This window comes from Lynx rufus, unplaced genomic scaffold (genome assembly GCF_022079265.1).
Source record: "Lynx rufus isolate CCGP_SWC_20201006 ecotype Redwood Valley unplaced genomic scaffold, mLynRuf1.p SCAF_5, whole genome shotgun sequence".
Classification (NCBI taxonomy): Eukaryota; Metazoa; Chordata; class Mammalia; order Carnivora; family Felidae; genus Lynx; species Lynx rufus.
In genome coordinates this window covers 102,986,757-103,000,661 of record NW_025814867.1, presented here as the reverse complement: position 1 = coordinate 103,000,661, position 13,905 = coordinate 102,986,757, and the positions used below count along the sequence as shown (strand labels likewise).

Sequence of the window (13,905 nt, the reverse complement as noted above, 5' to 3'; positions counted from 1 at the left end):
CTAAAAAGTTCAACAATAGGGGCGCCTGGGTGGCTCATTCGGTTAAGCATCTGACTTCCGCTCAGTCATGATCTCACGGTTCGTGGGTTCAAGCCCCGCATAGGGCTCTGTGCTGACAGCTCGGAGCCTGGAGCCTGCTTCAGATTCTGTATCTCTCTCCCTTTCTGTTCCACCCCTGCTTGTGTTCTGTCTCTCTCTCTCTCTCTCTCTCTCTCTCAAAAATAAAGATTAAAATTGTTAGATAAATAAATACATAAATGAAATAAAAAGTTCAACAATATGTTAAGTCTGAGATTTATTTTCCTAATAGCGCCATACCTGTTTTTGCATAGATAGCTCAATTTATTTTTATTTATTTTATGGGCTTTCAGATGGTTTCCTCTAACAGCCAGTTAGGTATCTAGATAATTAACTTACCAGGGCTCATACCACATCCATCATCCAGGAAGCACAACATGAATCCACCCTGCAGTTTTTCATTATCCACTGTAAGAGAAAGCAGTTATTACTAATAAATATTGGCCTTAATTTGTTCATAAGAAAGTCATGCTGCTTATATAATTGTTTGTCCTCCTCAAATGCAGCCACTGGGTGACAGAGTTATGGCACAATAGTGGCACTCAGAAAGGTGTCTTGGCTAGAGTTTCACAAGAAACTGCAGGGGAAAATAATCATGCAACAAAAAGGCTTTAAACTAACATAAAACACCTACACATTAATAAATTATGTATACAGCATGGCGTGCCCTGCTTTGGAATCTGGCCCTTTAAACTTCAGACATTTCCTCCCTGCGGGAGGGAATAAAAGTAGATGGTGATGTGACCCCAGGATCCTTCTATCAAATTGATCAACCTTTTTGCCCTTCCACCAAAGCACTAATTCTAAAGTCAATCTAGGCCATTTTTATTAAATTCCTCAGGCTCTCTTCTAAGTAGTTAATTCCCATAAGAACCATTTGTGTGTGCTTCTTAGTGGCAGCAAATATTTGCCTCTTGAAAATGCATTTGATTTTTGAAAATAGCTAAATTATTTGGAATCAATTTTGATGATTAAGAGATATCATTAAGATAACAAAATAATCTCCCTTAAAAAATATAAAGGTAACTAAAACTAATGAGACTAATTTTAATGCTCAATTTATAATCCGGCTCTGAAAATAATTTCAACATTTGGATATATAAGTTCTACCACATCTCTCTCTGTCTCTCTCTAATAACTCTGTTGAGAAATAGCTTACACACAAAAAAACTGCATATGTTTAAAGTGTAAAACTGATGTATTTTGGCATATGTACATACCCATGAAACCATCATCACAATCAAGGTAGGGAATATACCTATCACCTCAAATGTTTCCTCAGGTCACTCTGTAGTCCTTCCCTTCTTGCTCCCTTCCATGCCCATCACACCTACCCCAACCTCAGGCACCCACTGATTTGCTAACTCTATACCTATGATTCAGTTTTAGCACATCTGTTAAGTTAACTTTGTGTTCAATGGTCACCCTCAATCTACATTTTAAAAATTAAATAATGTTCAAGGTAATCTATAAATAACTATCTAAAACACATACCTAAGCTTTCCAGGTTCATAATTTTAGGCTCACATACCCACTTCTAATCTCTCCCCCAATCCTGCTAATTCACTTCCAATAAACCCTCTGGATCTTCCCTCCCATCTCATTTTCCCAGTTCCTCTCTCAGCCTGGTCTATTGGGAGTGCTGACCTCAACTTCTGTATCAGAATATTCCTCCTCCACTTTAGGTATTTGCTCTGTTCAACCCTTCCTGACTGAGGATGACATTCTCCACAATTCAACAAGGGGAAACCCACTCTTGTTAAATTCTTTGCACAATGTAGTTGTTCTCAACGTGGCTAAACATCTTAATCATGTAGAGATACTCCGGATTAACTGGTCTTGGATGAGGCACAGGAATAAAAATTCTCCTGATTATTCTAGTGTTTATCAGCACTGGGAACCCCCTGATCCAAGCCTCAAGAGGCTCTGCATAGATGCAACAACTGATTTTGCAGCTCTTGGGATAAAGGTCTCATGTAAGGAGCTTGCAGAAAGAAGGGCATTCTCTGGTGAATAGGTGGGAAAGACTTGAAATTCCCAAGAGACATATGCAGTGCTTACTTTTTCTATAAACTCCAATGAGATGCTGCAGACCATCATAGCCTCAAAATTTAATATTCCCCTACATTCCACCCTGAAGCTTGGCCTCATTTATTTCCAATCCTTAAAACTAAGGATTCCAGATTAATTTCTACTATCTGTTAAATATGCATCTCCAAAACAAACCACAACACGTTCTCCGCCAGATTTACTTCTCCTTCTGATGTTTCTGTTCAATAAATGGCATCACTCTGCATTAGGCTTCAGCTGCCCGAGTCAAAACCTCAGGATCTCCATATGTCTTCTCAATTCCACCTCCTCTCAACATCTCTCAAGCTCTCAAGTTTGACCATTTTCTCTATCCCTACAACACTGCCTTAGCTCAGGAAACCATCATCTCTCTTCTGGATTACAGCAACAGCTGCCTAATTCCTTGCTCCTGCTGAAAGCAGAGTGTGGACCAGCATGCATTTCACAATTAATTTTATGTGTCAACTTGGTTAAGCCCTGGTACCCGGCTGTTTGGTCAAACATTAGTCTAGATGTTGCTATGAAAACATTTGTGGATAGACTTAACATTTACAATCTGTTGACTTCAAGTAAAGCAAATAACTTCCACAGTGTGGGTGAGCCTAATCCAATCAGCTGAAGGCCTTCAGGCAAAGACAGAGGTTTCCCAAAGAAGCGATTTTCTGTGTCAAGACTGCAACATAGAAATTGCACTTGAGTCTCCAGGCTGCTGGCCTACCTGGAAGATTTGGAACTTGAGACTGCAATATCAGCCCTACCTGACTTTCCAACCTGCCAGTTGCCCTACAGATTTCAGACGTGCTAGCCCCCACAATCATGTGAGCCAATTCCTTAAAATCGCACCCTCTCACCCTCCCCCCGCAAACTCTCTATCTATATGTATAGACGTAGATTACAGATATATAGAAAATTATATATAAATACACATACATATCTAGAGGGGGGAAGGGATGCAGATCATATCTGTCCATCTGTCTCTTTACAGTGTCTGTCTATTTAGCTATCTCCTACCGGTTCTGTTTCTCTGAAGAACCCTGACTAATACACTCTCCGAGTTCATCTCTTGTCACTCCCTCCCCTCACCCATACTGCAGCCTTCCACTTCCACACAAATATTCTCTTTAACTAATCTTGAGCATCTCAAACATTTTTGCAACTCCATCAGTGTTCTATGTTCTCTCCATATTCACGCCCCTGCACATACTGCCCCTTTGTCCCTTTCAGTCTCTGATTCACCAGGCCAAGGCCTATTTCCCCTTTAGGTCTTTCGTTCACATAAGGTTCCTTCTAGGACACCTTCCTAATTCTCCCACATCATCAGGTGCCCATAAAGAACATTTAGTTTGTAATGTGTGCTTCCTACCATTCAAAGGACAGACAAATACCTGCTTATGTATCTATTTCTCTTTCAGATTAGTAGCTTTTTTTGGAACACAGTTGCCTCAGAGATATGGTGAAAGTTAAGGGCACTCCACCCATAAAAGTGAAGATATACACCATATTTTCCACAGACCCCCACATTAGGATGCCAGTTCCTTAAAAGCAGGCACTGTGTATACTCAGCACTTAACCCAGTGCCTGACACTTGGTCAGCACTAAATATATAAATACAAATACAAATATATATATATATATATATATATATGTATATATATATACACACACACACACATATATGTATATGTATACATATATGTATATATACATATATATGCATACACACACATATTGAATGCAAAGCCAAGTTTACTAGAACCAATACGCATGAACAGATAAAATATCAATGTCTAAACATGTTAGTTTGAATTTTATAGCCCTCCCTCAAGTTACCTGAAGAAAACTTAAGATTGGAAAGTAACTTAGAGCCTCAGTAAATACTCTGAGACCTAGCCCAATGCTTAGATGAATTCTTTATCCCATATCAATTCTATCTATCGCTACATAAGCCCTGACCCTGGTTTATTATTTTTGTAAGAAAAATAAAGTTTGGTAAGTTGATAACCATATTGCAACTTGCTGCAATAAAAAATTTTAAAACATGAATAGATGCTTTTTTTATGAATACATAACTTAAAACCAAAAATCCTAAGTTCAGCTCTTCACAAAACACATACAAACTAAAGAAAGAAGTGCCATTTTCAATGCAAATGGCAAAGATTGTGTGTGTGTGTGTGTGTGTGTGTGTGTGTGTGAGAGAGAGAGAGAGAGAGAGAGAGAGAGAGAGAGAGAGAGGGAGATACAGAGAGAGAGAGAATGCCAAGTGCTGGAGACAGTAGGAGAAATGAGAACTGTCGTGCCCCACTGGTGTCCTGCCACAAACCCAAAAGAACATAACATGTGAATTCCAATTATATCTGTTGTACTTTGTGGTTCTGGATAATTCTTCTCAACCCTTTGACCCTTCATCAGTAATATCTGTGCTCTGAATGAAATGCAGCTTAAATCTTGTCCTCTTCTCCTCTTGTTCAAATTCTCATGAAATCTTGTGTAGGTCCTTGTGTAGCCCCACACCCCTGCTGTCCCTCCTTTCACACTTCTACAGACCATCCTGTATGCTATGGCTCGAGCAGCTTTCTTTGAAGAGAAAAGAGCACAGGACTAATCTGCCAAATGTTATTGTTCAAAATTTTTCAATGGTCATTGTCTACAGAAAATAACCTTAGCATGGTATTGAAGGTACTCATCTATTTGGTTTTAACAATTAGCTTCAGTCAACCTAGCCTACTCGTTGTTCCCTGACTGCTTTTTCTCCAAGTATCTATACAGCTTGGCCCCTCACCTCATTCAGATCTTTGATGGTATAGCACCTGGTTAGAGAAACTATCCCTATTCGCCTCATGAAAAATAGTACAATCTGTCTATCACTCTCTGTTCTCTTATCCCACTTTTTTTCCCCCCTTTTAGCACTTTTCATTGCCTGGTATATTATTTGTTCATTCGTGTCTATCCCTCCCCCATCAGAAGGCATGTTCCTTAGAACACATATTTAATCCAACATTTTGCTCAATGCTCTATCCTTAGCACGTGGAATAACTGTTCATTTCATTCATCCATAACAGACGCTCAATAAACTATTACTGAATAGATGAATGAATTTCTAAACTGATCCACCTCCATTCTTTTTCTCACAGTAATTCCTCAGACAAGAATATTCTTTTCTTTTTATACTACTTGACAAAAAACCATTCATACTTTAGCCCTAGCTCTTAAATATGAGGTATTTTCTCTGCATTCCCTCCCTACTTTGAGTCTCTCCTGGGCAAGAAACACTTACTCTATGGTACACAATATAATTGGATATGAAAGGGAAGACCACTTTTTCTCTACTAGTGGTGTTTCCTTCTATGTGGAACGGAGTGCCATTAATATTAGTAAAGGGGCTCTTCTTTGTCCCTCCACTCACTTCTTCCCTGGGGCAGCAAGCTCACTCTCTTGATCGGTAATCTAAGGAAGAATCACTTAGGGAGGCTCAGTTCAGATCTCTCCTGTTCCCTCTTGTGAGTGAGCTGCTGGCAGAGTGCATGAGCTCTGTCCCGCTTGCCCCAGGCAGACCAGTTTTGAGGGGAAGCCTGACTCCACAGGTTGGTCAAGTGTCTGATTCTGGGGTTTGATCAGCAAATCTGCTGGATTTCTCATACTAAGCTCCATATGCGAACCTAGCATTTATCAATGACAGATACCGACTCTCTTGTTTTCTTTCTCAAACTTTTCAGAACCTAGAGGGTAAAAGGGAAGAAGAAAATCATTTATTCTGTTTTCTCAGATCTCTCGAGGTGTCCGTGTCTCTCTCCTTCATGAACCAGAAGCACCCATCAGGCACAGCACCTTAAACATTCAGAAAACTGAATGAACTGAGTTGGTTTTTTGTTTGTTTTGTTTTGTTTTGTTTGTTTCAGAGAGAAGGCACAAGTAAGCAAGGGCCAGAGAGAGACAGAGAGAATCCCACCAGGGGCAGTGAGAGAGTTAGAGAAGTGGGACTCGCCAGAAGCAGGGCTTTACCCGAAGCGGGGCTTGTATATACTCACCCAATGTGGGGCTTGAACTCACGAACCATGAGACCATGACCTGAGCCAAAGTCAGATGCTTAACAACTGAGCCACCCAGGCACCCTGAGTTGTTTTTTTAAGTATGGATACAGATTGACATCACAGATCATATCCTCTCGTCTGTGACCAAGAGCCAACATTTTTAGGAGAGCTGGCAGAATCGGGGTTGGAGACCAGTTTTAACACTACAGACATTTATCTAGGTAGTATCAAATACAGAACAGGATCTCATTTGCATCGTATTCTAATGAAATGAACTAGCAAGGACAATCAACATTTGGTGACTAAAAATGAAGTCAGTGAAGAAAACACACCTGGTTTGAATTTCACAGCCCTCAAACATTCATACTTCGCATTCACTTACACATTTTAAAACTGTGATAAGTCGAGAATGAGGTATACTTAATTACGAATAGCCATTAAGTTAATGTGCTTTTTAAAATAAAACTGTTTTCTTGCAGCAGACGAACTGACGGCTCCAAATCACTCTGAAGCTTTCACAAAACCCTGGAAGATCTAATTTTGTAAATGGGTCCCCTAACAAGTGAACAGTTCTACTCACAGAGCATACTGCTCTCAACCTGGCTCCCCATAGGGTCACTGCACTCAGAAAGCACTTAAGTTACATTAAAAATCTATAAAATGTGCTTTGATTTCATGAAATAAAAGCAAAATCACTACAGGCTTTTCCATTAGAATTAAAAAAGGGGGAGAGGAGAAAACAAATATGCTTACCTGAAAACACATCAAGTCTTGCAGCCCCTGCATCTCTGGAAACAATATAAAAATATCATTGCCTCAATATGAAATTATGTTTTAAAAAAATTACACCTCATGTGAGGTGTAACCTATTGTCAGGTACCAAACAATAGAGAAATCCACTTAAATTGCTTCAAAACAATTACTAAAATGTTTTGCTCTACCTTTATATACCAAGACCTATGATCATTCATAATTTGAGAATATTACAAAACCTGAAACTCAGAAATTTTAAAAGAAGAGATGGAATTTAGTGGTGTAACTACACAAAAAGCTCAACAAAAATGGATATTATTTTAAAAAAATTAGTTGGAAAATAATCCATAAATTGCAGAAAGATTTTCATGATATATTTTAGTGCCCAAAAAATGAAAAGAAAAAAGCAAAATACTAAGTAATATGTACTGTATGATCATATGTTTTTGTTTTTTTAAGTAGGCTTCATGCTCAGTATGGACCCCAATGCGGGGTTTGAACTCAGTCAGAGATCGAGACCTGAGCTGATGATCACATGTTTTTAAAGAATATATATGATAAACACATCCATATTTGTAAGGAAAAAATCAAAACGGTGGTTTTCTCTAGATCTGAGGTTGGCAAATTATGGTCCAACAGCCAAATGTGGCCCACCAACTGTTTTTATAAATAAAGTTTTATTGGAACACTATCATGCCCATTCATTTATATATTGCTTATAGCTGCCTTCACACCACAATGGCAGAGTTGAGTAGTTTCAACCGAGAACATATGGCCTGAAAAGGGGAAAATATTTACGGTCTGAAGAAGGATGCTGACGTCCCCTGCCCCACCATGTGACAAGATTACTGACGACTCCCTTTTTTTTTTTCTTGTTCTTCCAGTTTTCTACAACTCACAGATATTATTTGTGTATTTTTTAAAATTATTTTTTAAGTGGAAATTGTAAAAGAAAAAGAGCAAGAGCCAAAAGATCCTGGTTTTACTGTGAGGGGTGTGAGAGAAAGGAGAAAGACAATGAGGAAAGTGGCCTTAGCTGATGCAGCAGTGGATGTGTTGAGGGAAGGGAAGCTCAGAATAATAACAGCCACTGGGATTCTAATCGGAAAATCTGAGTCTCTCCCAACACTTCCATCAGTCCCAACCCAAAACTATGCCAAATACATCTGAATTGCTAGGCTGACTTGTTCAAAGCCTTCAAAGTTGGGCCCTTAGCTCCTTCCTCTAGCCAACTGCTGCTTTTAAGCTCCTCCTTTATAGAAATTCTGGAACTATCACTGCCATTTCTTGAGCATTTTCTGTGTGTCAAATAAGCACTGAATGGAGTACTTTTAAGCCTTCTCACCTAATCCTTACCACAGCCACATGACACAAAAGTATTATTATCTCCATTCCATAACTGTACATTATACAAAATACCATATACGCAATAGGTCCTCCATAAATGCCACTGCACTGAAATGGAAGTTTTCAAAGAAACACTTTTTTTTTTCTTTTTTTTTTAACTTGAAAGGGTGAGGAAGGGCAGAGGGAGAGAGGGTCTCAAGTAGGCTCCATGCTCACAGCAGAAAGTAGGGCTCTGCCCTATGCGGGGCCGGATCCCACAAACCTGGGATCGTGACGTGAGCCAAAATCAAGAGTCAGATGCTCACCAACTGAGCCACCCAGGCGCCCCAAGAAACAGTTTCTTCACAGCGAAATGCCATGGGGTAAGGCACAGAAAAATCATTTACCTCTACAGCATATTAAGATATTTCATAATAAGCTTTGTACTTTAGCCCAGGTACTTTCTCTCTGATCAGCTGTTGTATCAGGAAGAAATGGTATCTAAATTTCAATAATTTAGATTTCAATAAAATTTAAAAGTTAAACAAACAAAAAAGAATTATTCATGTCAAAGCATACACATATGTCTCAACATACGTGTACACGTGTATCTACATTAATACATATTTGATCCATTTTTTACTGCTGGGAAAAAAAAAAAGGAAGAGGCCCCAAACCGTCTCTTCACATTTTTTCTTGCTGTCCACAACACTGTTTTGATATCCTCTAGTTTTCATTTTGACAATCACAGGAAACCACCAAACTCTTAAATGATACAGAATAATTTCTTAGAATAACACAGGGACTTTATAAAGACCCTCTTCATGAGAAAACTAAACATCTTGACTAAGTCCAGTAAACAGCTTCATTTGATATTAATTTCTAGCATCTGAGCAGCCCTGGCAAAGTCAAGTGTCTGCTGCAGAAGGACTTCAGGTTGGCCATGGGGACCACTCAGAATGGCAAGGATGAAGGCACAGGCTGGTCCCAAGAGAGCACATGCCAAGCCCCTTAGACCCCTGAGCAACCTCGAGGCTGCTACTTAAAAAAAGGGGGGGTGGGTAGGCAAGGGATCCATATTTTTTATGTGGCACCTCCTGTTTCTTAAACTTTACAAACAATCCCTTCTTTTCCTCCTTTTCCTTAGAACTACTGTGCAAACTCCCACTATGAGGCAAACAAACACAAGACAGGCTAGACTTGCTAAGAGGGCTGCAAGTTTATAGACGCTGCTCTGAGAATTGCCTTATTGATCACATTTCTCTCACTCCCTTGGGTCTGAAGTCAATTTTTCCTTGCCAATAACCTCCTACTACATAGGGGTAGTTCACGGACGAGCCTTACCTTGCATTGTCCAGCAATTCAGCCAGCGCTCCAAAAAGGAAACTGTGCGTGGTGCTGAAGAAGAAAGAGGGAAAACCAAAAGTTAAACCAACTCTGTAATCAGTGTTAAAAGCTTCGAGGTACTTGCAGACAAATGTCCTCCAGTTCAGGACAGATAATCTATTAAGGAGTTATTTCAGAGACAACTTTCTTAGCATGGTCAAGATTCTGAAGTAGATGTGGTCCATTACAAAGCCGAGCCTAAGAACACAATTGACAAAGTAGCCCATCTGTTCCTAATAAAACAAAGACTTCAAGCAGCTTTCTGTACTTATGGCAAATTTACATGTTTTAAAATTACTTATAAACAATATTCAAGTGTGGTTTGTTTGTTTTTTTGAGAACTTGTCGTTAAAATTGTATTATTTAAGATAAAATTATTTCTGAAAAATCCTGATCAAAATCCTGGCACACTGAAAGGCCTTAAGACTCCATCAGCATGTACAGAGACTGGCAGGGGACCCCTGTTTGTCCCATTAGTCGATAGATAGATAGATAGATAGATAAACACATAAATAGATAGATATATATAATCTATGTATATTTTTTCAGTAGGCCCTTTTCTCCTCTGAATTACCTGTGGTCACTCTGCTATATCCCCTCCTGCCAAGTCCTGGGTAACAAAACACATTAGACAGGTGTCTCTATTTATGCTTTGAAGGCTGAATGTTCATCTGTGGGTGAAATCAGGCTGCCTTCAGGGTCCCACACTTGCTTTTCATTTCCTGATGTGGATATTTCAATCAGCAACTTTATCACAGCATTAAGGGAAGATCCAGTCTGCAATTTTCTTTTTATGTTTAGTAAACAGGTAGCAGAAACAAGAGAGACCCATTTATCAAAACACATCTGCTCATTTGTACAGGAAGAAAAATCATCTACAGTGTCTCAGTGATTCCAAATACCTCAGGCCATAAGACATTAGCTGAAAATTTATTTTAAAATATATCTATAGGGGTGCCTGGGTGGCTCAGTCAGTTAAGCATCCTACTCTTGACTTCAGCTCAGGTCATGATCTTAGGTTCATGAGTTCAAGCCCCAAGTCGGGCTCTGTGCTGACAGTGCGAGGCCTGCTTAGGATTCTCTCTCTCTTCTCGCTGCCCTTCCCTCTCTCTCTCCCTCTTTAAATAAATAAATAAACTTAAAATACACACACCCACACATGCACATATCCCTTTTTTGGAAATTTTAAACTTTAAATACATGCTGATATGGGGTCTCTTGACTTGAGTCAGCTTTCAAGTTTATAATTAAAAAAAAAAAACTACTAAATACTATTGCTGCAAAAAGATGTCCTTCACTCAAAAGAAATTCAGTGTATAAAAATCTAAAGCAGAGCAAATGAGAAGTATAGGTTATATGCTTTCCAAAAGCAGCATTTGGAACCGCAAACCTTTCTAGTGAATTTAAAACACAGGGTTCAATATACAAAAATGCAACATATAAATAATACGTCAGGAAAGTAACTGCAGTCATTCTGACAAAGAAATTCCGTAGAAGTTTCTGGACTATTTCACTGAAGAGATTTTTACAGACTGCCTGCCATATGCCAATGTGGACAGACATGGTCTTCACCCTCATGGGGCTCAAACTAGTGGGAGGATATAGAAAATACACAAGTAAACAAACACACAAAGATGATATGGCAAATCTTGGTTAGATGTTATAAAGGAAGGGTGATGGGGAAGAGGACATGGTGATCAAGGAGAGCCTCTCTTTGTAGAAGACATTTAAATTGAGCCCTGAAGGATGAGGAGAACCCAGTCCCTTGCAGAGACAGAGTGGAAACACTCCAGCAAGAGGAGCAGTTGCAAAAAGACACTGAAGCAGAAAGGAGCCAAGGCCAGTATGCTCTGGCTATGGTAAAAAAGGGAGACCATGCTGAGATACAAGACAGCGGGGTCATGCCGTGCTACCTACTCCATGGTCAGGAGCTTGTACTTAGCCTACATGTAACTGGAAACCACTGTCATGTTTTAAGAAGAGTGACATGACATAGCTGGTTTACTTTTTAAAAATATCACTTTTGGGGGGTGGGGGTGCCTGGGTGGCTCAGTTGGTTAAGCATCTGACTCTGGGTTTCAGCTCAGGTCATGATATCACAGTTCATGGGTTTGAGCCCCATGTCGGGTTCCCCATTGAGCATGGAGCCTGCTTGGGATTCTCTCTCTCTAAAATAAATAAATAAACTTAAAAAAAAATCTCACTCTGGGAGCTCTCAGGTAAATGGACCATCAGGGAGCAAGAATGGGAAGCAGAGAACCCAATTTAGAGGCTATGTGGAGTAACTCACAGGGGAGATGGTGGCTGTTTGGAACTAAAGGAATGGCAGTCCAGAGGAAGGAATGAATCTGAGACATAATTAGTGATAGCGAGAAGAGGACTTCAAGTTGAATGGGCCACGGGAGAGAAGCAAAAGAGAATTTTTTAAAAATCAATCCTGTTTTTACTGAGAGAATTCTCAAAGGAAAATCTACCTGGAGAAGCTGAGGAGATGCCAGTTTGTATCTAATTTTGTTATTGTTGCTTCCTGCTGCTGTCACTTTTGTTATTAAGTTATCTGACCACCAGCTGATAATGGGATACAGGCCAGGGGAAACCACTGTGGGACGAGGGGGCTGGGGAACAGCTGGGGTAACTACACAAAACTAAAGCTGAGGAAATTTCTCAAGATAAAATTCACAGTCCTTCCAGCATTGTTCTTAAACTAAAAATTGATATTTTGTCATTTGTCTTCTGCTTCAGTTAACTTTTAACTAGGTGTTCCATCCTTTCCAACTTGCAATTCTTCTCCAGGGAGATTTGAACACACACACACACACACACACACACACACACACACACACAAAACTAAACACCTGCCAAAAATTTTCCTGTTTTACTTTTTTTTTTTAATTACATGTTTGTCCCAAGCAGCTAGGCTATCCTTGCCTGGCATTCTTTACACTTGCATTTCTGTGGTTTCAAACCTAGTACATCACTTGCATCAGATGGTACTTTTGGTAAATCCAAAATTACTATAAGATTCCCAAAACTGACCTACCACTATGAATCACACAGCAGTCACTGCTACGCTGTACTGGGTTAGAAATGATGGATGGAACAGAAAACCTCTGTCATCTGCCTCTGCAATCTGAGTATGTGAAATAACACCCGATGAGTACCAGAAAGGCATCTGCGCCCGACAGAGAAGCAGTAACTAGAGAAGCAATAACTAGAATGTGAGGATTCCATCCTGGGAGAGGTTACATTTTTGGAAGGACTCAGGCCACAGAGGCTGGAATCAATAAATACAAATTCCTCTCTGGAGAGCAACTTTAATCTTTAAAATGTCAGTGTGCTGGGCAGAGAATTCACAAGAGATAGGCCAGGTTGGTAGGACTGTGGTTCTGCTAACCCACAATTAAATACTTGGTTAAATGCTGGGCCTTCTTACCACTTGGTGTTATTTTAGAACAACAAAAAGATTTATAATCTAGGGGGTCCTGGGTGGCTCAGTGGGTTAAGCCCCGGACTCCTGATTTCGACTCAGGTCATGATCTCACAGTTGGTGACATACAGCCTCAGGTCTCTGTGCTGACAGCACGGAGCTTGCTTGGTATTCTTTCTCTTTCTGCCCCTCCCCTGTGCAGGCACGCACTCGCTGTGTCTCAAAATAAAAAAATAATTAAAAAATTAAAAAAAGTTTTAGTCTAGCTCAGAATATGTACCGTTACCACCTTTTTATTTTTTATGCAAACAAGTTTAAATAAATAATATCTCCATAAAGCAGATACCCAAGTTCATTTTTTTTTTTTTTTCCAAATTGGGTATTTCGCTACAAGGACCAAATTCTTCTTCACTATATGGGGACCCTCCCTTGTTCAGGCTCCACTGCGCACTCACGAGTTGGCGTGGATGAAATCCAGATGCAGCTGGGCCCGCTGGAGAGTGGCATACTTGTCGCCCATGTCCTCCAACACGTCCCGCGCGGCCCTTGGAGACAGGGACCCCCGACCCTCAGCTGTTGGCTCAAGCCCTCCTCCACGCCTTCGTCCACGCCAACGCCCACGCTCAAGGCCACGGACAAGCACCAGTTCTGCAAGCACGCGCTCCCCCTGCTGGTCGGAGGGCGAAGCTCATCCTGCGCTGTCAGGCAAGAAAAGTCTTTGTTCCTGGTCTCTTGGATCCACACTTTAAGCATGAGGCATCTTTGCTAGGCTCCTCTTTCCACGCTGAGATTTATTTAACCTTCTTGCACAGTTGTTCCTATCATTCCCCATATGGT

General features: G+C 40.2%; 1 protein-coding gene across 1 annotated transcript in view; it reads right to left on the bottom strand.

Moving 5' to 3' along the window:
• MORC1 (MORC family CW-type zinc finger 1) overlaps positions 1-13,588 on the bottom strand; it is a 162,780-nt gene extending 149,192 nt beyond the window's left edge. The window contains exons 1-4 of the mRNA XM_047100229.1: positions 13,524-13,588; positions 9,600-9,653; positions 6,930-6,964; positions 418-486 (exon numbers count right to left, since the gene is read on the bottom strand). Coding sequence (XP_046956185.1) covers positions 418-486; positions 6,930-6,964; positions 9,600-9,653; positions 13,524-13,588 — 223 coding nt within the window. The remainder of the gene's footprint in view (positions 1-417; positions 487-6,929; positions 6,965-9,599; positions 9,654-13,523) is intronic.
• Between the last annotated feature and the right edge of the window lie 317 nt (positions 13,589-13,905).